At 39.6% G+C, this 24,081-nt stretch overlaps 2 protein-coding genes across 3 annotated transcripts; one reads left to right on the forward strand and one right to left on the reverse strand.

Annotated features, from left to right (window-relative positions):
- The first annotated feature begins 991 nt into the window (after positions 1-991).
- LOC125271125 (zinc finger protein OZF-like) lies at positions 992-6,566 on the forward strand. Its single transcript, XM_048195107.1, has 5 exons — positions 992-1,070; positions 1,915-2,082; positions 2,271-2,682; positions 4,197-4,976; positions 6,292-6,566. The coding sequence occupies exons 2-5, from the start codon at positions 1,915-1,917 to the stop codon at positions 6,516-6,518; spliced, it is 1,587 nt and encodes a 528-aa protein (XP_048051064.1). The 5' UTR covers positions 992-1,070; the 3' UTR covers positions 6,519-6,566.
- Positions 6,567-8,224: 1,658 nt separating this feature from the next.
- On the reverse strand, positions 8,225-23,637 carry LOC125271095 (adhesion G protein-coupled receptor E1-like). 2 transcript variants are annotated; one of them, XM_048195054.1, is made up of 18 exons: positions 23,218-23,637; positions 17,133-17,204; positions 16,842-16,982; positions 16,351-16,467; positions 14,990-15,109; positions 14,664-14,792; positions 14,527-14,582; positions 14,360-14,449; positions 14,092-14,245; positions 13,889-14,005; positions 13,597-13,805; positions 12,888-13,058; positions 12,610-12,804; positions 12,316-12,533; positions 12,076-12,228; positions 11,710-11,881; positions 10,763-10,858; positions 8,225-10,511 (listed from the first exon to the last, which is right to left on the reverse strand). In XM_048195054.1, the coding sequence occupies exons 1-18, from the start codon at positions 23,258-23,260 to the stop codon at positions 10,467-10,469; spliced, it is 2,298 nt and encodes a 765-aa protein (XP_048051011.1). In that variant the 5' UTR covers positions 23,261-23,637; the 3' UTR covers positions 8,225-10,466. The 2 variants fall into 2 exon arrangements, with proteins under 2 accessions (XP_048051011.1, XP_048051013.1); XM_048195056.1 differs by lacking the exon at positions 14,990-15,109 and having other exon boundaries at positions 23,218-23,636.
- Positions 23,638-24,081: the final 444 nt, after the last annotated feature.

A 24,081-nucleotide genomic window follows, 5' to 3' on the forward strand; every position in this document is an offset into this window, starting at 1 on the left:
AGAACATGGCTTTCCTTTCACACTGTTAATTACATTTCATCACGGTTCTTCCAGAGCATTTGTGCCACCATGTGAGGTAAGATATTTTCTTGGTAGAAATGAAAACTCTTGGTGTAAAAGTGTGGGGGTTTTATTGTGGCAAGTAGTTCAAATTCACTGCAATGTGTAGATCAGGTTGTGATATAGAATCAAAGTGTATGTTTATGGGATATTTGGCATATTGACCTCATGTGAACACCAAACTCAGCCACAGATTCTTTTAGCAATTATTAAATATTTACTTATAAAGCAACAACAAAAAACATGGATGTAGGCAGTACCACGTCAAAGAATGAAATTGCCCCTTATTTCCCTCAGATTGTTACAAATTTGAACTGATTCAGACACGGAAATGCAGTAATACACGGTGCGTACAGTAATGTTACAGTTGGAAATCAAGTATAATAGTGGACAGATCAATCAAGTTAAAAAATAACAGCCAAAAACTTTTCTTAAAAAGAAATAATATCCATTGTGGAAAATGTAAAATAAAACATTTGTTTCTATCAAATATCATCATTACACATACAATAGATAGTTTTAAAAAATCTGTGTTGCAGAAGCAAGAGATTTAAAACATTTGCATTATCTTGATCTTCTAAAAAAATCACAAAAACTACAGTTACACTAATTCCCTCTTTTGAATCCATCATCACATTCAGAGACTCACTACACTGCAATAACAAAACTGAACTAGAAAAATAAGACAGAATTTATCTTTGCTCATTAATTAATTAATTACTATATCCATTTATACATCTGTCCATCTGAAAAAACTCTTCTGTTAGGAAAAATTCAACTTTTCAATGACGTTTTTATTAATTGCTTTAAGCAACTAGGTTGTGTTGTATTATGTATTATGAAATTAATTTGGTAGTTTTCTGGATGTTAAAATACTTTTTCTTTTCTTTCTTTTTTTTTTTGACTATGAAATGTATGAAATCCACATTTTATAATCCTCTAGGGGGCGCTCTGACACTTCAGTCCGCCGGTAAAACCACGAAGAGAGAAGAAGCTGCTGCACTGAGACGGTGTGTATTTTAACTGTTTATATGATTGTAGATTTTCTGTCTTTAGTGTTTTAAAGAGCTTAAATGAAGCATTCCCTCACTATTTAATCATAATATAGAATTAACATTGATACTACAGCATAGTTCAACTTAGATATTTGAAATAAAATCATAGTAAACAGATTTACCATTACTGACTACAGCAGCTGTGTTTTAACTGATCTTTATTGTTAAACTATAGTTAAGACGTTTAAATTTCAGTTCAGGTAATTTAAGTATGCTTAGAAATGAGTACAAATAACACAATACCATGTTTATACAGCAGCTACATTTATATGTTAGAAGTGTAACTTCGGTAAAGTTGGTTTTATATTCGCACATTCGGACCAATTCAGATAAATTCAGGCTTTCCAATAAATGTGCAATAAATTAATGTTTGCGAATTTTAAGCAGCGACATGATATTGACAACCAACGATTGTCAACTTACAACATTTTTCACAGTCGATCAAAATAGGCAAGTATTGTTTTAATGGCATATTTACTTGTGAATGTCCACTGAATGTCCAATGTAGTGTGATTAACAAGGCTATTGAATACGGATGTCCGAATGTGCGAATATAAAACTAACTTTACCCAAGTAGATGTGTTATGATATTCTTACAATAACAAAACTAAACATAAACTGACCTAATAATGTATATTTATATCTGAAATTAATATTTCTTAATATTCTAAGAAATTACAATAATTTTATTCATTCTGTGTAGTTCTGCTCTCGTCTATAATTGTAATAATTTTGAGTTTGATAAGTGTCAGTCAATTATAAATGCATCTTTTAGTAATGATGATGTGTTTGTGTTCAGATGTTGAGCATGAAAGCGCAGATGGACGTGATCTGCTGTAAATCAGTAGGAACTGATCTGTCCATGCTGGATATTGAGGATTTCATCAGTGAAATCTGTCAGCTGAAGAAAGAGGTGGCGTCACTGGAGGCAAAGCTGAGAGAAAGAGGAGACAAACCCAACAGAGAGGTTTGAGCGGATCATTTCATCCTTCAGCTCAATCAAACCAAAGTTTTGTTTGCTTCTCACTTCTTATGCACATCTCAAATTAAACCAGCAGCTAAATATGCTAATCTAATCTCCAATATAACCTCTAGAGATAACTGCTGAGTAATGAGGCTAATATCAACAGGTTGTTGTTTATTTGTGTTTGTCAGGATCTGGAGAAGGTTTCAGTGTGTGTGACTGACGGGACAGAAGCTCAGGATTCAGTCTGGAGATCCAGAGACACACAGGACTCAGAGCTCAGCCTCACTTTACTGTGTTATACTGACGCTCAGGATCATGGATCCGCTGATCAAACCTCTGACTGTAACGCTGGAGAACAGCAGATGCTGCAGACGCCGCTGAAGATGTGCTCCGTCAAACTGGTGGACTGCAGGAACCTGATAGAGAGCAAAGGAGAAAAAAACACAGCAGAGGAACAACAACAGAGACACGAGGAGGAGGAGGATGGGATTGATGATTATAATAAGGAGGAGGATGAAGATCAGAATACTAATGATGATGATGAAGGAAACGATGTTGAGGATGAGAATAATGGAAATGATGATGACTTCATTCCTTCAGGTATTTTTCTTCCTTTTATGATCTTTTGTTATGGCAAATGATAGTAGGGCTGAAAAATTTGGTCGGTACAAAAGTCGGTACTTTTGACAACTCTAAGTAACACCAATACAATTCTGTCCAACACAACTTCTGTTTGTGCTACCATAAAGTAATAGAGCGTATGGAGACTAAGCGTAAGGATTTGAGCAAGTTTGACAAGGGCCAAATTGTGATGGCTAGACGACTGGGTCAGAGCATCTCCAAAACTGCAGCTCTTGTGGGGTGTTCCCGGTCTGCAGTGGTCAGTATCTATCAAAAGTGCTCCAAGGAAGGAACAGTGGTGAACCGGAGACACGGTCATGGGCGGACAAGACTCATTGATGCCTGTGTGGTCCGATCCAACAGACAAGCTCCTGTACCTCAAACTGCTCCAGAAGTTAATGCTGGTTCTGATAGAAAGGTGTCAGAATACATCAGTTTGTTGCGTATGGAGCTGCATAGCTGCAGACCAGTCAGGGTGTCCATGCTGACCCCTGTCCACCGCCGAAAGAGCCAACAGTGGACACGTGAGCATCAGAACTGGACCACGGAGCAATGGAAGAAGGTGGCCTGGTCTGATGAATCACGTTTTCTTTTACATCACGTGGATAGCCGGGTGCTTGTGCGTCTCTTACCTGGGGAACACATGGCACCAGGATGCACTATGGGAAGAAGGCAAGCCGGCGGAGGCAGTGTGATGCTTTGGGCAATGTTCTGCTGGGAAACCTTGGGTCCTGCCATCCATGTGGATGTTACTTTGACACGTACCACCTACCTAAGCATTGTTGAGACCATGAACACCTTTTCATGGAAACGATATTCCCAGGTGACTGTGACCTCTTTCAGCAGGATAATGCTCCTGAGACAAAGTAAAAATGGTTCAGGAATGGTTTGAGGAGCACAACAATGAGTTTGAGGTGTTGACTTAGCCTCCAAGTTGCCCATATCTCAATCCAATCAAGCATCTGTTGGATGTGCTGAACAAACAAGTCCAATCCATGGAGGATCTACCTCAACTTACAGGACTTAAAGGATCTGCTGCTAACATCTTGGTATCAGATACAGACTGAACGCAACACTGTTGTACGGCCAAATGATACCCAACAGCCGAGATGATTTCTCATCTGGATAAAGCAAACCAGCGTCTCGCTAGTAAAGTTTTGATGAATCAGGATTATGATAAAGGTAAAGATTATTGTGATGATATATTGGAGTTGTGCAGTGAGCACGCGTGACTCTGTATTGCAACTTGATTTGTTGCACTGTAGATACTATACACTGTGGATGCTGAAAAGTTTTTCTCCATAGGTGCTTTGGTGTCTTTTTGAAATCTCCAAGTGTCCTTTTTTTGGAAAGACACCTAAATTTACTTTCAAAAAAGCTTGCAGGAAATACAGCTTTGTGTATTGATGCTTTGCTTTGCTAGAAAAGATAAATATGTACTTAATTTCATACTAGTTTTAAGTAACATTTTAGTACCATTTCGTTCTTTTCAGATGAGAATGGCAGTTCAGCTTCTTGTGAAGAAACAACCTCAACATCAAAAGATCAGCTGAAGGTCAAGAGATTTTCCTGCTCCACCTGTGGGAAAACATTGAGCTCAGAGGGACATTTAGCGAGACATGAGAGAACACACACAGAACAGAAAGATTTCACCTGCTGGATATGCAACATCAGCTTTCCTACCTTAGAAGAGAGGAAACTTCATACAAAAGAGCACAGAGTGAAGAAAGCGTTTCACTGCGAACAGTGCGGGAAGGATTTTTTCACCACTCCATCTAAAATGAGAAATCACATAAAGACACACAGCGAAAAGACTTTCCAATGCAGCGAGTGCAACAAGTATTACAGCAGCAAACAGAATCTTGATGCTCATAAGCGAATCCACACAGGTGAAAGGCCGTACAAGTGCCCTCACTGCGACAAGAATTACAACCACGGATCCCATCTGAAGAAACATGTGCGTGTTCACACCAATGAGAGGCCATACCAGTGCAGCGAATGTGGGAAAACCTTTACAAACTCAAGCTGTTTAAAAACACACCAAAAAATACACTCTGAGGATAAGCCATATCAGTGTTCATACTGTGATAAAGGATTTCGTCAGACATCTCAGTTGAAAGAGCACGAGAAGATTCACACTGGAGAGAAACCGTTCCTGTGCTCCTACTGCGGGAAGAGCTTTGCTCATTCACATCCTTTTAGACAACATCAGAGGATTCACACTGGAGAAAGACCGTATCACTGCAGCGTTTGTGGGAAGAGTTTCAGGAAATATGATTGTGGCGACCAGGGCGGGCGAGAGCCGTGAGGGAACGGCGCGAGGCCGGTGGCGCGAGTGTTAATGAGCTTCACCTGGGAGGCGCACCGGCCTTGAGTCCCTCACGGAGGAGCTCCGGGAGCATAAAAGGAGGAGCGACTACAGTGAAGGACGAGAGAGGACCAGGCCTGGACTTTATTTTATGTTTTATTATGTTTGTGTGGCCGGCAGACGTCCGTGAGGGTCTGCCGGCATTACTTTCGTTTTGTATTTGTTTATTTATATATTAAAGTTTTGTTTGAACGTTCGCCGGTTCCCGCCTCCTTCTTCCCGTATTTACGAACTACGTTACATTGGTGCCGAAACCCGGGAGGAAGGAGGGACATGCTGTCGAGGAGCCCTCGCTGCTGAGGGGGATCGCGGTGCTGCGGAGTTCGGGCAGCGCGGGAGTGAAGACCGCGAGAGGCTGCCCGAGGCGGTGGTGCTGGAGCCTTGTGAAAGGTGGGACGGAGACCCGGATGCCGTGCTCCTGGGACGAGGTGGGATGGCTGCCGTCCTGGACCTGGAGGGAGCGGAGGAGTCGCCGCCGTTCGCCGTGGGCCGGAGCCTGCTGCCGTCCGCCATAAAGGGGAGGAGCAGGGAACGGGGGACTCACTGCCGGCTGCCCTCAGTCCGGAGGAGCCATCGCCGGCCGCCAGGAGGCGGTCGAGGATCGGGCCGTCCACCGTGCGTCCAGTGCCACCGCATGGCACCGCGAGGAAGAGCCTCCCGGCTGGCTGAGGACCGAGCGGCAGTGTGTCTGGGAACCGGACCAAGAATTTTTTTTTCTCTCTTTTTCCTCTCTCCCCTCTCTCGTTCTGTCGCTCCCCTTGCTTCCGTCTCCTTTCTCTCGTCTCGTCTGTCCTTACCCCCAGGTGCTGCGGCCGCCGAGACAGGCCCGGGGGGGAGTAGAGCGCAGTCTCGGGAGTACCCCCCGGCCTGCGAGGGGCGATGGGGGTATGTGGCGACCAGGGCGGGCGAGAGCCGTGAGGGAACGGCGCGAGGCCGGTGGCGCGAGTGTTAATGAGCTTCACCTGGGAGGCGCACCGGCCTTGAGTCCCTCACGGAGGAGCTCCGGGAGCATAAAAGGAGGAGCGACTACAGTGAAGGACGAGAGAGGACCAGGCCTGGACTTTATTTTATGTTTTATTATGTTTGTGTGGCCGGCAGACGTCCGTGAGGGTCTGCCGGCATTACTTTCGTTTTGTATTTGTTTATTTATATATTAAAGTTTTGTTTGAACGTTCGCCGGTTCCCGCCTCCTTCTTCCCGTATTTACGAACTACGTTACAATGATACCTTACAAAATCACAAGAGGATTCATACAGGAGAAAGACCGTACAAGTGTTCTCAGTGTGACAAGACTTTTGCTCGATTAGGCATCCTGAAGACCCATGAGCGAGTTCATACAGGAGAGAAACCTTACCACTGCTCCATCTGCGGCGAGAGATTCGCTTATTTAGGTAGTTTTTATACTCACCAGAATAAACACGCTAAAGAACAAATGATTGTATCTTAAACTTGACAGAACTACTGAAGCCTCAAAATAAAAGTTTTAATAATATGAGTGCCTGCATTTTGTTAAGACCCTAAGATATTGTCTGTAGTGTCATTGTCTGTGTATGCCTTGTTGACTTTGTGCTTATGCCATCATTCTTCGCTTTCATTGACTTTTGCTATTGTTCGTTTCGTCATCGTTTGATTGAGCGCGTCGTGCCAGAGAGATTGTGTTTGTTGTTATTTCTGATTCCCCGGTTTATTTGAACTTTGCCTGTTTGACTACAACTTGAATTCTGAATCTGATTTGTTTGCCCAAAACTCTGTAAATACTGCTGTAAAAACTCTTGTAAATATTATTTCACTTTAAGGGATATAGGGGGTTTGACGCCAATTTATTTGTATATTATTTTCACTTTGGTTATGGTTAAGGGAGGTAGGTAAGTTAAGTTGTATTTTGTTTTCTTTATTTTCATTGAGGTAATTTAGTTTCTAAAATAAGATTGTTTTGTTTGGTGTTTTGGTCAGGTCTGCCCTTGACGTTAAACCCTTATTTTTCATTGTAAATAAAGTTTGTACAGTATTATTTTGATATCTCTCTGGTATTGAGACTTGCTTCCTTTCCGTTACGGCTGACCCCTAGCGGTAGTAACTGTTTCATATCGCTGTTAAACGTGTTTTATCTGGCCTCACGCATGCATGGAAGAGAGTCAAGTCACCTTTATTTAAATAGGGCTTTTCTGTGCCACTGGCTGTCATGTTGATGAGGCCTTGGCAGAGAATTAATTGAATCGAATTTTTCCTCAGGGACGTTACAATGCACTGACGCGATACTGTAGTAGATGGTTGCATGGCTATAATTTGGACCCTAAATTCTGCTGTGCTGTTTGGAAACATCAGAAGTTGAAGCTCTATTTCTCGTTATTTTAGCATCTGTATCAAATAAATACCTAGGGTTGTGCTTATTTTCTTTTAAAAGATTTGAAAAATCTGGCTGCTCTCTTAAGAGCCCGAGTGCACTTGTTGTACCACGGCGTTGGACTAATTTCCTTAATCTTCTTTAAGCGCAAAGGAGCAACTCAGTCTAATGTGCTGGAAAATACAGAGGCAATAGTTTCTGTTGCAACATCGAGGTCTTCTCAGCTAACTGGTATGCTAAGGAGATGAAACTGATCAGGAAGATTATTTATAAAGCGATCTTTAGTGGTAGAAGTGATAGTTTTTCCATATTTATGGCAGGATGGTGGTTTTGCAGACTTGGCTGAATGTAGTATACACGAGACTAGATAATGATCTGAGATGTCGTCACTCTGCTGCAGAATTTCAACGGCATCAATATCGATTCCATGTGACAATATTAGACCTAAAGTATGACTACGACAATGAGTGGGTCCTGACACGTGTTGTCTAACTCCAATAGTCACTGGCAGTTGCACCATATTTTCATTGTTGGATGGGTTTCATTTAATCAAGAAAGAACATGGCTTTCCTTTCACACTGTTAATTACATTTCATCACGGTTCTTCCAGAGCATTTGCGCCACCATGTGAGGTAAGATATTTTCTTGGTAGAAATGAAAACTCTTGTGTAAAAGTGTGGGGGTTTTATTGTGGCAAGTAGTTCAAATTGACTGTAACATGTAGATCAGTTTGTGATATAGAATCAAAGTGTATGTTTATGGGATATTTGGCATATTGACCTCATGTGAACACCAAACTCAGCCACAGATTCTTTTAGCAATTATTAAATATTTACTTATAAAACAACAACAACACAAAAACATGGCAGTACCACATTAAGGAATGAAATTGCCCCTTATTTCCCTCAGATTGTTACAAATTTGAACTGATTCAGACACGGAAATGCAATAAAACACAATGCGTACAGTAACGTTACAATCGGAAGTATAATAATGGACAGAGTATGACAAAATCAAGTTAAAAAAAAAATAACAGCCAAAAAAACTTTTTTCCTTAAAAAGAAAAAATATTATCCATTGTGGAAAATGTAAAATAAAACATTTGTTTCTATCAAATATCATCATTACATATAGAATAGTTAGCTTAACCCCTTCAGACCTGAATTATATTCCACTGAGCAAAATATATATATATATATATATATATATATATTCACTTGATATTTGCTCTTCTTTAATGTATAAATGAATCTAAAAAAAAAAGATTTGTGCAAACTCATTTTTTTTATTAGATTTTTATCATGTCCACTACAATGGACATCAGGGGCTTAAGCAACAAAAATTTTTAACCATACAGTTCTTAACACAATATGTGAACTATAGCATTGAACATTTTGAAAAGAACACATACTGTAACAAAGAGCAATGCAATAAGACTGTAGAGAAAATGTAAGATGAATGATAAGAAAACTTGTTTTGTTATTTTTGTTGTTTGCAGCGGGTGAATGGGAATATGTGTGTATATGTCTCTGTGTGTGTGTGTGTGTTGCAGTGTATGCACTCATTTCACATTTATGTTTTTCACTAAAACTAATGAAAAACTGAATGACAGCTTATGATCACAACATGGAAGACAAAATCAGAAAAAAATAATAATAATATGATTAAGAGCTAATGTCCATTGTGATGTACATCAAACTTAAAAAAAGCTCTGAAAGATTTTCAAATTAACTTTGAATATTATCACTTGATATTATTAAGATTGTAATAGGTGCAAGTTGATGATGCCATGAACATAGATCTTCATATAAAGATAAAAAAGCAGCTCCTCCTCCTCCTCCTCCTGTCTGGTTGGTTAGCCATGCCTGTTTTTTGTGATGCCTGAAGCACAATCAGATTAAGTTCTGGGTAATTCTTTCATTGTGATTGGTAGATCTGGGACCAATCAGTGACCAGGCAGTACTTATATTATAAAAAACATAAAATCTTATTGGTTTAAACCAAAAACCATGTGATGGCCATTCCAATGGACGCAAGGTCTGAAGGGGTTAAAAAAATCTGTGTTGCAGAAGCTAGAGATATTAAACTTTTGCATTATCTTGATCTTCTAACAAAATCACTTTTCGTTTTTAAAAATATAAACACTAAGTATGCGTTAGTTTTGACACAAACGCATGGCCTTTCAGATTATGCTACAGTTGATTGTGTGCGCTATTTTTACCCAGATGTTATAACCCATTAAAAAGTCTTTAAACTATAGATTTGGGGGAATCTCAGAAACGCTTATCAACGCTAGCGTCTGTTGTTGTTGCGTCTTTTCTGTTTCCTTTTCAAATGTGAAACAACGGCCTCAGCCAATGCTGCAAGCTTGTGGACCAACTAAGGCAAATGATATTATAGAATTACTTCGATTTTGAAGAGGATGAGGATTTAAGCCCTCTTTGTGACATTAACTAAGACCTGCTCTGTGCAATGCAATGTCGGCTCGGTTTAAATAGCTTCACGAATCTAAAGTACCTCATCTGTTTCCCACATAAATAGAGGTTAAATTTCTCAACAGCTTAAAGACGTAAAGTGGCGTGTAAGTGCAGATCACATAAACCTGCATCTGTGATTAATTGCAGATTAAGGCTTCAGAGAACAGATGTGTCTTTGAGAAATTACCTCTTTCTTAAGGCAGATTGGAGACTAGTTCTTCAAATATCATGTTCACAAACAACGTTTCTCATATAAGCAAATAAAAGCTGCCTTTTGCATGTAAAGTAAGACATTTTCCACTAAAGGCTTGACAAAGAAGAGCTAAAGTGTCTCCAAAGTCCAGTACAGGAAGAAATCAGACCTAGACATTTTAGCTGATATGTATCAAATCCGCCACCAGTGACGCATGCGTCATGTGACGAGCCTACACCTGACATACTCTTGCTTAACAGACAGAAAGAAAGCAGTTTAAGATCTTCTCAATGGAAAGCTGTCCCATGTGAGAAGTTGTGCTTCCATGTGCCTTTAAAAGGTCAAACATCTGTGAAGATCCTCCAGGACACGACAGCTGCTCTATATCTTCGACTCTCCTGTGGTCTGATCGCTCCGCAGAGGTCGCTGTAAAGGTCAGAGGACACATTTAGAAGCTGAACCACAAGACCTCCAAAAACATTTAAACTGATTATTTTTGATGACCGAAATTTTGATGCATAAGCAAATATCAAAAGGACATTATGAGAATGCTGTCTGCAGAATGCTTTCTCTCAACATTACAATACCAAATATTAATAATGTTATGAGAACATTTATGAAAATATAAACAATTTATTCTAACATTTACATAACCTTCAGAAAAGATGCAAATTTACCTGACTGTTGCTGGACGCATTGGTGCTGAATTCTGAATATTTCTTCTCCTTTTGTGAGCAGATCCTACTAATCAGCTTGCAATACTCCTCTCTGACCTGAAGGGGGCGACACAAAACATGGTAAAAGCACAATGATAACCAGTCAAACGCTTTATGCAGGGAGTCAAAAGTCTGTCTGTTTTGACTAAGGCCCTGTTTACACCTGGTGTTAAGATGCGTAATGTAGACGCTCATGTGGTTTAATGTGTTCAAACAGCCGCAAAAGATCGTCTACTGACCTGACGCGTGAACATTATGGAAGATCTGAAAAAACCCATGCATTTACCCTCCCCTCAAAGAAATCAGGATTGAAACACCAGGTGTAAACGAGAATGTGTCTCCCTCATCTACTTGTGCTTAGATCAACCGAAATACATCTTAAAGGATTAGTTCACTTTCAAATAAAAAATTTCCTGATAATTTACTCATCCAAGATGCAGCTTCCAAGATGCACCAGACGAGGAATAAGGGTCTTATCTAGAGAAACGATTGGTCATTTTCAGGGAAAAAAAAAATACATATACATATATATATATATATGTTTAAGGCCCTTATTTCTCGCCTGGGATCGTTTAAAGCCCTTTGAAGCTGCAATGAAACTGTAATTTTGACCTTCAACCGTTTGGTGCCCATTGAAGTCCACTATAAGGAGAATAATCCTGGAATGTTTTCATCAAAAACCTTCATTTCTTTTCGACTGAAGAAAGAAAGACATGAACATCTTGGATGACATGTAGTTGAGTAAATTATCAGGAAAATCTTTATTTGAAAGTGAACTAATCCTTTAATCTTAATCAGGTGTAAACCGGGCCTAAGAGTTGATGAGATCTTTCAAATTTAGTTTGAATCCAGACCATACTGTGTTTTCCTTTTTGGGGGCATGCCCATTTGTGTGATTGTGTAAGTACCGGTTTGGAGAGCAGGCAGTGCATGATGAAGATGAGCGCCCCCTGGAGGCTGTTGAGGATGGTGAAGAGGTACAACAAAACCTGAGTTCCCTCATGCTGGAAGAGGAAGCAGCCAAAAACCCACATCCCTCCAAGAACACACAACTGAGCCACTGCGGTCACCGTGAAACCCCTGAAAGTCACCAGAAATGCATTAGAACTTGACCGAATCTATTCTGTCACCATTTACTCAACCTCACGACTTTCGAACTCATCTCTTCATGAATGGATAGAAAGCTCTCGGGTTTCATTAAAAGATCTTCATTTGTGTTCCGAAAGTCTCACGAGTTTGGATAAACGATCCCTTTCAGAAATAAACGCACACACCTGATTTTGCGGAGTTTGGAGAGGTCCGGGTTGAGGCTGGAGAACTTTTCGGCCAGTTTCCACACGGTCATGACGAAAACAAGGCTGTTGAGGATGACGATGATGCAGACGGGCGCGAAGAAGCTCCACATGAATTCAAGGGAGAGCCAACAGCTGGAGCACAAACACATAAAATAACCATCAAAACAGCTGGAAAGCAATCGCTCACATGAATACTGTAAACGCACAAACAGCGCTCACTGTCGATCCGTGCCGTATCCCTGCGGATAAGAGATGGCAGAGATAATGACGATGGCGAGAGGGACTCCGTATCCCACGGCGTACATGTAGAGATGTTTTATCGTTTTTTCAAACACCAGCACAAGCATCCGGTAGAGCTGAACCCCCTCCAGCAGCATCCAGCAGAACGCAGACAAGAAGAAGTAATGAAGCAGGCCGGCCACAATCGCACACGCTACCTGAGAGATAAACACAATCAACATTTGTTCTTGACATTAAAGGACTTCAAAGACCCATAAACAGAAGATATAAGACCTTGTTGTGAGTGCTGGAGATCCCGCAGAGGAAGACGAGGTCTGCGATGAAGAGGCACACGCTCAGATGAAGATGAATGCTGTTTCGGGTTCCTTGGATTGAGCGGCAGAACCGGAACGTCAGGATACAGAGAAATAAACAGACCAGAGACAGACCTAAACCCACACGTGTGATCAACACCAGCTCAAACGAGTCCTGAAGGAGAGGAAAAGGGAAAAAATCATGATCATTTGATCTAAAATATGTATAATGTCAGATTTTCTGGGTCACAGATGTACCTGTATGGGATAAAGGGCCATCAGCACAGCGAAGCTACTGAGATGAGAGCAGGAACAGCCTGTGTGAGTGCTGTTAGACCACGCCCTCTCACAGCCCCGCCCAGACCACGCCCCCTCAGCCTTATTCCAGAACACACAGGAGTAAGCCACACCCCCAGACTCCGCCCTCTCCTGAAGAAGTGAGAAGAAGAGAGTGATTGAGCTGTTCTTCATAACTAGCTTAAACAGAAGAAATTCTTTGGTGATCCAACTCCACCACAAAGATCATGATTGTCAACCAGATATCTTGCAGGCATCTGTCTAGCCACACCCAAGCAACCATCAACGATATAGAAAACATTAAAAAAAGCGCCGTATCTCAGCACAAGAACAGAACATTTTAGTAGCATAGGATTGGGCTTTGTTGGCTTGCTTACCAATGCCCTAGCAACCACATAGCAACACCTTAGTATCATCAGTGTAACAGTGAAAACGAAAGCACCATGCTTCCTAATGATATCTCCCAAGGGTAGCATGTACAGAGTGAAAAGCAACGGTCCTAGTACTGAGCCTTGTGGTACTCCATATTGAACTTGTGATCGATATGATCGATATCTCTTCGTTTACTACTACAAACTGATAACTAAATGAAAGCATTTCGTTTGTGTGTGTGTCTCCAGTGAGGTGCTGGTCGGTGTTTGTGAGTGAGCAGAAGTGTCGGCATCTTCACCTCATTGTGCGTAAAGATGAGCATCACCGGCTCAGACAGCTGTTTGGTTTCTGGATTACTGACGACGGCCGTCACCACCTTCGAGTTGAGCTGATAAGTGATTTCTCCCTCTCTGCTCTCCTGCTCCTGTGATGTTCTGCTGATCTTGTGGAACTGATGGCCAGATGTGTCCAGATCTTTATAACTGACCAGCGCCACAAACGCAAAACCTACAGGAAAACGACATTCACATCCGGTCATGAATGTGCTGGTGCTTTCATACGTACATGAATGTGCTCGTGTGTGTTTGTACCTGGATATGATTTCCCTACAACTGTCTCCCAGCTGGTGTTGAAGAGGGCGGAGTCTGTGCTCAGAGTGACACTCCCAGTGGGCGGAGTCTGACTCCGTGTGACTACAACCTCAGCGACTGTGATTCACATACAGAACAACTTTCAGCACTTTCAGTCATTCTATGCATATTGTAAACACATTGAGATGATGTTTGTGTCTCACAGGTGTTGTGCGTCTCCATCCTGGTCACAGGCTCTTTAAGCTGAGGTCCGATCAGACGCATGCTGTTCTCCACCGTGTCCAGAAACTGACTCAACATCTTTCCGCTAGTGATGTTTCCACCCGACAGCAGCTCGTCGGTGGAGGTGAACAGGTTCTGGAGTCAAACACAGTGAAACTGAGAGGACTATTCCAGGTCAAACAGCTCTATCAAGGAAAAAGATTTCAACACAACAAATGCAGAAGAAACAAGAGGAAACTGCGGTTTCACCTCCAGTAACTGTTCTCCAGCTTGACTGCCTCCATTTGGACCACTAAGAGACTCACAGCTGTTCCTCAACCGCGTCAGTAAATCCTTCCACTAGAAGAACACGCACAGATTATTCTCCATCTGATAAAATACTAATGAAAATCATCACAAGGAGACAGACGTTCTACCTGTTTAGGCATTTCCTCCATATCAGACTCTATCTTAAACTCGTCACAGTTCATCTCTGCACAAAACAACGCAACACAATTAATATTTTATTTAGCACATATTTTTTTTAAACAGTGGCCTCTGCTATAACACTCACTGATGCATTTTGACTGGTCGTTGCCGTAGTTACTGTAACTCTGGTGACATGTGCACCTGTATCTGCCTGGAAGATTGAAGCATTTGGCGTTTGTGCCGCAAACTTCTGGATCTTCACACTCATTGTTGTCTGTGAGAGAGAGACTGTCAGTCACATGAATGCAGATTCCTGTGATAATATCTTTTTATTTAATAACATTGTTTAATAATATTGGTATCTTTTTGATGTCATGACAGCAGACACACACAGCAGGTTATGATGTTGATGTGATCGGCACTCAAACACACTGTTGTAAGTATCATCAGCAGAAGCACACCAACGCTCACCTGCACAGGTGCCGTTCTCAAGTTTATCAAACCCTGGGTAACAGGTGCAGAAGAAACTGCCAGGTGTGTTAATGCATTTGCTGTGAACTCCACACACTGAGGACAAACACTCATCCTCATCTGCAGCGAACACACACACACACAGAGAGACGAGGGTTTCATTTAGACACAAGCACAAGTTCACACATACAGAAGTGAGATGTTCGAGGTTAGAGACACAATGACAACAAATAAATAAGCTTCATGTGCAAACACCTCAAATAACATAATCAACCGCTGTAACATTAAAATAAATAGCAAGTTGTCCTAACTGTGTAACATATTTACCAAAGTTTCTGTTTGCACGGTAAACCCACATAAACACAATACATTTGTGCAAAAAACATCAAAGCACAAGGCAAGAGACACTTAATGTCACAATGCAACTCAACTTTATCCATTTCCGATGAGACAAATGACCCAGAAGTGATGTCAGCCTTTGTATTATGAAATTTCCATGTTATGCAAATGTAATGTTTTCCTAGATGATAAATGAACCATACCTTCATGCAAAGTCATAGTGAAATCATGTGGAGAGGTCACATACTACAGTCTCACAGCGTACAGTATGCTAATATTTCATTCCACGTCATTAATATGGCACTGAGCTGGTGATTATAACTGATTCTGTGATCGTCAACTTTCATGTGAATGTTTCAGCGTTTCAAATTATATGCTTAAAAATGATAAATGCATCACATGGATCTTGTATGGTTATGATCAGGGCCAGAAATTAACAAGTGCTTGAACTAAATTTACAAAAATTCCTCAGTTTTATCTGGTTATGGGTTTGAACACAGTCCCTGTTAACGAAAATATGTTCAAAGAATGTTTTGTTAATATTGCCATTTCTAAAAGTGACATTCCATTTGATCATTTTGCAAACATTATGGGAGCGTTATTTGAAATGTTACTTTTGAATGTTCTCTGAACGTTCCGAAACAAGTAGAAACATTTAAAAAAAATGTTACATCTAACCGTTTCACATAAAATAGTTCCATGAACGATGCAAAGGTAACGTTTTTGTGCTAACATTTTGAGAACATTAGATTAGATAACTTTGAATTAACTGGAAGAACGTTTATTCGTAACTTTGAGAGAATCTTGCCAGAACGTTCTGAGAACATTCTCTGTCTGTCTGGGATATCAACCATTTCAACGAACTGACACTAAAAATGTCTCATAACGGTAAAGAAATAATAAAAGCCAAACATTTTATCTGGAAGGCAAATATTGACACTTTATTAAAAAAACGGTAATTTCCTGATGTCCTTTGGTTTGATTAACAGTCAATAAAAAACAAAACGAGTGAAGACGCTCACCTCCACATTCTGAGTCACGATATCCTTTAGGACACGTGCAATTGTAGGAGCCTGAGGTGTTCACACACTCCTTCTCACCTGAGCATTCAACTTTCTTGTTAAAACACTCATTGATATCTGTTAAGGAAAGCAGTTGGTATTAATTATAGTAAGTATAGATTAACACTTTATAATAAGGTTCATTAGTTAACATGAACTAATAATGAACTGCATTTATTAATCTTTGTTAATGTTAATATCAACATTTACTAATACACTGTTAAAATCTTGTTAACATTAGTTAATGCACTGTGAACTAACACGAACAAACAATGAACAACTGTATTTTCATTAACTAACATTAATGAAGATTAGTAAACACAGTAACTAATGTATTGCTCATCGTTAGTTCATGTTAGTTAATATATTAACTAATGTTTAACTAATGAACCTTATTGTAAAGTGTTACTGATTAGTACTGGACTCTTTTATCCCATAATCCGCACTCGTACCTAAACACTGTCCTTTATCTGCTGTGAAATTGGGTGTGTTTGATCGAAATCCTTCATCACAGGTGCAGTAGTAACTTCCATTTGTATTGATACACTGAGCGTTATCACCACACTGACTCGGCGTCTCACACTCATCTTCATCTGTAAATCAGCCAGGAATCAAGAAAGAAACGTCATTAAAACTACAGTTACACTAATTCCCTCTTTTGAATCACATACAGAGCATTAACAGTCTATTATGCACATTATGACAAAAACACATTGTATTAAAACACACAAAGTGCTCATTACCAACACAGGTCTTGTTTTTTATTTTGAATCCAATGCTACATTCACGAGACTCACAACACAGCAGGAAAGAACCTGATGAAGATAAAGAAAAACAAGACAGAATTTATCTTTGCACATTCATTAATACATCTGTCCATCTGAAAAACTCTTCTGTTAGGACAAATTACAGCAACTAGACTGTGTTATATTATGCATTATGAAATTAATTTGGTCGTTTTTTTGGATGTTAAATCATTCAATCGAGTCAAATTGATACCTTGTGATTCTTTTTTGAACGGTTCATAAAGTGATCTGGCTCGTAAGAGTCATTTGAATCAATCTACACTGATTCACTGATTCAGTTTTGATTCACTAAAAATAAGCGACTCATAGAAGTCATTTGTTCGGGAATCGGAGTCAGATTACATTAGTCCTGCTGTATTTATTTGTGATTTTCTGCATGCAGCCGCAAGAAAAAACTCAACAGAAAGACCTTTTCTTACCAATATACCATATGTTTAACTCAGACTGCAAGTTCCGCAAAATGAGAATCTATTTTGCAACGGCGCTGTAGGTTAAAGTGGAGCAGGACACGAGTGATGAACATGAGCAAGAACTTTGTGTGCCGTTCCCATTCAGCTGATTGTCAATCTTATTCTCAGTACGAGGGTTGTGTTCAAAAGATACTCTAACACAAATCTATAACACGATTAGAATCTGAGCACACATAGATACAAAACACACTTTCACACATAAAAACACAACTCTCATCTCACACGTACAAACAGCCCTATACAAATGAGTACGTGTTCAGGAAACCACAGATGTGCGAAGATGTGCTGTGGCTCAAGTGTCAAGCGATTCGACGAGCTCTTTTCTCAAAACTCTCTGAATAATCTGTACATCTGCAGGACGAGAGAACATGCACTTCACACCACTTTTAGTCTTTCTTTTCTCACTTCTGCTGCTTTTTCTTTTTTTTTGGCGAACAGAGCGACAGATGCAACACACGACTTTCCACCCAACACTCACACTCACACTCAAGTCATACATTCGCTCTGTTTTTGTTAATGTTACATTATTATGCTGATCTTGTGTCAGTGTCAAATCAAATGTTTAAACCTGCTAAACTAAACTAAAAAAACCCTTTGACTTCAAGACCCAGTAAAGTCTAGGGTCACAGAGCGGTTTTGTGTCTTCACTTTCATCTGTGGGTTTCAGTTTGACTGTAGGTGGTTTAATATAAGTCTTTTTCAGTATGATTCAGTGTGGGGTTTTTTTCCGTAGTGATGGTATTCTTTCACACTAATTAAACTAATGGCTCAAGTCACCAAATGTTCTGTCAGCATTTAGATGTGTTACTGTTTGTATAACCAAAACATGCGGTGAAAACCTAAGGTGGCATTTGAGTAACTGAAGGGGGAAGACTCATGTGACGTTTGCGGGGAAAGTCTCGACTAGAGGACTCACCTGTGGGTTACACACTAATGTTTGGCAAACCTCATGGGTTTATACATTTAGGTAATGCTGGGTTCACACCACAAGATAATCAAGGCTGATTTTGGGCCGAATTCCAACAATCCTAGATAAAGTCCCGGTCATCTTGATGGTCCTACAGATTATCTTATCAGATTGTCCTGTGGTGTGAGGTGTGTTAAGAGTGACTGAATCTGCTCGGAAGAACTTGTGTATTGTAAATATTCAACATGTTGCCTGCCTTGCTTTATTACAGAAGACTGTCAGTCATGTGTGTAATGATTCATGCTTTTTCATAATATTGGGTTGACTAAAATGTGAAGAAAAACAGGTCTACATTTAATTTTTTCTTCAAGACCTATGAAACTGTCTACCACATTCAGAAAAAGTAATAAAAAACATAAACTAGAATCAAATCTATGCATATATCGAATCGAGAATCGATTTTTAATCAGATCGTGAGGTACCAAAAGATTCCCATCCCAACTTTTTATATTGCCAATAAGACATTATTTAGTATGCTTTTTATGAGGTTTTCCTCTTGGGAATTAAAGGTACAATATGTAATAATTTTGTCCGCTAGAGGCCTATTCAAAACAAAGGCGTAGCTTGATGACGCCAAGTTTGAGCGTGGAATCTTGGGACGTGTGGTCTCCATTTCAACGGATGGTGGAAAATAATAGGGATTGGACTCAGGAAGAAATCATGTTCATGGATGTGATTATTAACGTTACTGTAGTGTGAAGCAGAGCAGGAGCGAGTGTTGTGGAGCTGAACGAGGAGCTGGAGCGATTGATCAACACACGCCTCACGAGCAGCGGGACTTTTATTATGACACAGTCGCCGGCGCCGCTGCCGCTTTTCCGGTTATGAGTATGAGGTAACGCAGCTCTGTTTATCATATTAGATACATTTGAGAGAGTTGAAAATGATGTTATAACGTTACTCTGTGCGTTCGCTCGGCGGCTGCTGTGAGACACTGTTACACACTGCAGTAAGATAGATCGATTTTACAATATCATATTAAATGCTGGATGGCTTGTGTTGATAAATGGCATGCAATTAATTTTAAAACGTATTGTATGATGGAGAAAATGCTGTATTACTGTTACTAAAAATAAAGCAGCATCTGATTATGCTATGTTAGCTACTTCACAAAATAGTGTTTTTCTCTGAGGCATGGTAAAGCATGGTACTCGCAAAACATCAAGAACATTAGATTTAAACGATAAGACTAAACGTGTTGAGCTATATAACAATAATTCGTTTTCTGTCAAATATATCAAAACAGTTGTTCCCTCGTCTATTAAAGCATGTAATATATTAAAGCGTCTTTGTTGTTTCCATGGTTTCTACAAAATAAACCGGAAACCGAGGGTAACGCAGGTATGACGCCATTGACAGGCAACTCCTCACAAGTTAAAATTGCAATTTTCTCACGATTTACAAATAGTTGGAAACATTTGGGATATTGTAAAAAAATATATAACACTGGCTTAGTGGTTATTTTGGTCTAGTCGATGTTTTACTGCAAAAATGTCTTTGTGAGAGTGTTTGGTTACATACACTCTTAAAAATAAAGGTTGAAAAAAATAATTGTGTTTTTATGACAATGCCATCGAAAAACCATTTTGGGTTCCCCAGATAACCTTTCAGTGAATAGTTCTTAAAAGAGCCTTTTTCCACTATAAAGAAAGGATGTTAAAGGTTCCTCATTGAACCATCAATGCCAGTGTAAAATGTACGCAAACCCCGACCCACACATGACACCTGTGAAATGAAAGTGATAGCGCCTACACATGATTTGACACTGCGTCAGAGAGCACTTCTGTGGGATTCTGAAGAAAAAAATGCAAGGGCTTGTGAAACTGATGCTCCGTCATGGGACCAAAAGTTGAGAAACCTTTAACTGTTACCGTACCACATTCTGACATAGACCTGCGCTGAACAATGGGAACTATCGAGAGGTTAAGTTCTGCTTTTGGAAATCCAATTTACAGTTTCAAAGTGACCCGACCGGTTCTTTCCAAACCCTCAGGCCTTTACGTTCATTTTAAAATAAAAATACAACAAATAGGCCTACAAAAAAAGTTTATTGTTAAATTGCATCATATTGAGATTTTAGTTAAGCATGTATATGATAATAATGTTTATTTGAAGAAATATATTAATTTAGTGGCATCTTGGCCCAACTGTTGCCTGAGTTTCACAATATATAAACAACATTTAATATTCTAAATGTAGAATATACTCAAAATCCAAATTTCTATGTCAGAATTGTGCATTTTGACAGTGCATAATTAAAGGAAATTGAAGCGATGTTGCAATAGATTACGCACTGTAAACCCTAATGCTCAAAATACTTAATTGGTTTGAGTAGGACAAACTTAAATTAAACAAAATTAGCTCAGTTAAATTAACTGCTATGAGTATTTAGAACTTTCTTTTCCTTTTGAGTTCACAGTACTGACGTATTTCAAGTAAACTGAACTGTTTCAATGTTTTGAGTTGTATGAACTCATTTCTTTTCATTTAGATGGACTGAAACTGGACTTGGATTTTTTTATTTCCCATCATGCTTTTTTTGTGCAAGATTAATGGTAAGGGAGATTTAGTAGTGATTAATGTTTTGTTATGCTAATTTAGAAAAGTTTCTGTTAATGTGGGTTTTTGGAGAGTTACCATCATGGCCTTTGCACACCGAGTCCGAAATTTTCGCATGCGTTTTTTCGTATTCACAATTCAAAAAATTTGTCACGCACAGAGACCTTGCACACTGAGTCCGATGCGTATTAATGAATGTGTTGCGAAAAAAATTGCAAAACAAATCGCAGAACAATACAAAATGAAGTCTTCAAGCAGTGAGCACGATTAGTTGTCTCCTCTCTTCTTAAAAAGAGAAAAAGAAAGCGGAAATATTGGGTCCATTCAATCCCGAGATTGCATAGAGAGAAAGGAGAATTCACCTCATCAAGGCGCTGCGGGATTACCCGAGCGTTTAAAAGATTACTTCAGGATGTCAGTGGCTCAGTTTGATGCTTTACTAATGGCACAATCTGTCTTTTTATTCTGTCTCTTTGTATTCCTCACTTTGTTTGTCATTCAGTGCCGCTGTTTTGTGCTGTAGAAGACGTGGATCAACTTGTCAGATGGCATTCTGGATTTTTGCGTTCGCGTACGGTGGCTCTGAATTTTCAAAACGTCTCTCAAAATGCGTGCCACGGATGCGAAAAACGCAGAAAAACGAACCTGATCCGAATATTTTTTTGACGGACGAAAGTTTCGGAGGCAGTGTGCAAACGCGATTGACATAACGTGAGGTCGAATTTATTTTTTAACGTGCGAAAATTTCGCATGCGAATTTCGGACTCAGTGTGCAATGACCTTAAGTTACATGTTTTAAGTTGCTGTAATCATTCAGTAAGTGCTATACCACGCTATTGTTAACATGTTAGCAAATTAACAGGTAGGCATTTTCTGAAATAGTTTGTTAGAGCTAGCAAAATATTTACGTCAAGATAACCTGATAATTTTAATTTTAATGTATAAATTAGTGTATCAGGTTAAGAACAGTAAAAACTTACTTAAACTTTGAGTTTCTTAAAAATATTCTCAATTTTTTTGAGTTCTGACAACTGCACCGTGTCTACACCAGACACTACCGTTGTCGCATTCAGATCAATATTTTTGTAAATAAAGTGGTAAATTATGTTTTTTTGTGCAAACAAAGCACTCGCGTCGCTTCATAAAACTGAGGTTAAGCCATTCATATATCTTACCTTTCTGGACCTAGAAAAAGCTAGTTGCGACTTGGGTAAAGTTGGTTTTATATTCGCACATTCGGACTTCTGATAAATTCAGACTTTCCAATAAATGTGCAATAAATTAATGTTTGCGAATTTTAAGCAGCGACGTGATATTGAAAACCAACGATTGTCAACTTACAACATTTTTCACAGTCGATCAAAATAGGCAAGTATTGTTTTAATGGCATATTTACTTGTGAATGTCCAATGTAGTGTGATTAACAAGGATATTGAATACGGATGTCCGAATGTGCGAATATAAAACCAACTTTACCCAAGTTGCGTAGGATCTCTATGGAGGGACAGAAAGCCCTCAGATTTCATCAAAAATATCTTAATTTGTGTTCCGAAGATGAACAAAAGTCTTACGAGTTTGGAACGACATAATAGTGAGTAATTAATGACAAATTTAATTTTGGGGTGAACTAATCCATTAATGAATTATCATAATAATTTGTAAAATTAAATAATAAAAACACCAACAACAAGCCACCAACATCATATCCCAGTGACCTCACTTTGCTTTTCACTCGAAAAATGAGAATATACCTTTCAGATCTAAATGAATTAATGAATTCCCAGTTCACTTGACAAATCATTTACTCACAGCCTGTAGTTTCTTATCAGTCTAATCTTACAGTCTGTGTTGTGTCTAAGAAGAGACCCTTATTGTGATTCAGTGCTGTGAAGATTATGTCTGTCTGGGGAGCAGAACAGAAACCCTCCATCTTAAAGAATAGAGTCCTTGTTTAACACACACTCAGGTCTGCCTGCTCTTAAATGACCAGTTTCAACTTTAAAATATTCAACACACACATACTCACCCAGAAGTAGAAGTGCCCACTTCATCTCCATGTTAGGAAGCATGCTGTCAGGTCCCAGTCGGTTTATGATATGAAATTCCCAAAGGAAATCTGTAATCCAGTAAGGCGTCGGAGATTTCCCGTCAGTCTGACTTTCACTTAAAATCCTGAAGAGGTTTGAAATCTCGATAAGAAGCTCCTTTGGACTGTTTTTCAAAAGTTTCCAGTCAGTTTTCCAGATGATTCCTCCTCGGGTTCGTCTCGTCTTTCTGCTTTGTTTGTCTTAATCCACGCGGTCTGAGAGTTTCCACTATTTTTTCATCTTTTTTTTCCACAGGCCTCGTCCGTTATATTCCTCCTCCACTCTTCAGTGTGTGTGTCGCTACTGTGCGAGAAGTCCGCAGCTATTCATAACTGACACTGAAGAGAGAGAGAGAGAGAGAGAGAGAGAGAGAGAGAGAGAGAGAGAGCAGCTGTTCTTGCTCTGTGCCAGTCAGGGTTGCCAGGTTGCCAGAAAACCCGCCAAATTGCTACTCAAAACTAGCCCAATCGTTAGGGGGTCCCCCAGTAAAATGCGCATTTTTTGGCGGGGTTCCCCTGGTAAAATTCGCATCCCAGGGGCTAAATATTATGTTAAAGGATTAGTTCACTTTCAAATTAAAATTTCCTGATAATTTACTCACCCCCATGTCATCCAAGATGTTCATGTCTTTCTTTCTTCAGTCGAAAAGAAATTAAGGTTTTTGATAAAAACATTCCAGGATTTTCATTATAAACACAAATGATTGCTTTCCAAATGGTTCCGCCAAAACCGCATTTTCGTATTCTTCAAAAAGTTTACGCTGTATGTCCTACGCCTTCCCTATTAAACTTACGGAACGAACG

The sequence above is a fragment of the Megalobrama amblycephala genome, linkage group LG7 (assembly GCF_018812025.1).
Source record: "Megalobrama amblycephala isolate DHTTF-2021 linkage group LG7, ASM1881202v1, whole genome shotgun sequence".
Taxonomy (NCBI): Eukaryota; Metazoa; Chordata; class Actinopteri; order Cypriniformes; family Xenocyprididae; genus Megalobrama; species Megalobrama amblycephala.

Coding starts and splice junctions, on each gene's coding strand:
- LOC125271095 (XM_048195054.1), bottom strand. CDS start 23,260: ATGCTTCCTAACATGGAGATGAAGTGGGCACTTCTACTTCTGG. Junction 15,110..16,350: donor TCGTGACTCAGAATGTGGAG/GTGAGCGTCTTC, acceptor TGTTCGCTGCAG/ATGAGGATGAGTGTTTGTCC. Junction 12,229..12,315: donor GGATACGGCACGGATCGACA/GTGAGCGCTGTT, acceptor TTTGTGCTCCAG/CTGTTGGCTCTCCCTTGAAT.
- LOC125271125 (XM_048195107.1), top strand. CDS start 1,915: ATGTTGAGCATGAAAGCGCAGATGGACGTGATCTGCTGTAAATCAGTA. Junction 2,683..4,196: donor TGATGACTTCATTCCTTCAG/GTATTTTTCTTC, acceptor CGTTCTTTTCAG/ATGAGAATGGCAGTTCAGCT. Junction 4,977..6,291: donor TGGGAAGAGTTTCAGGAAAT/ATGATTGTGGCG, acceptor AACTACGTTACA/ATGATACCTTACAAAATCAC.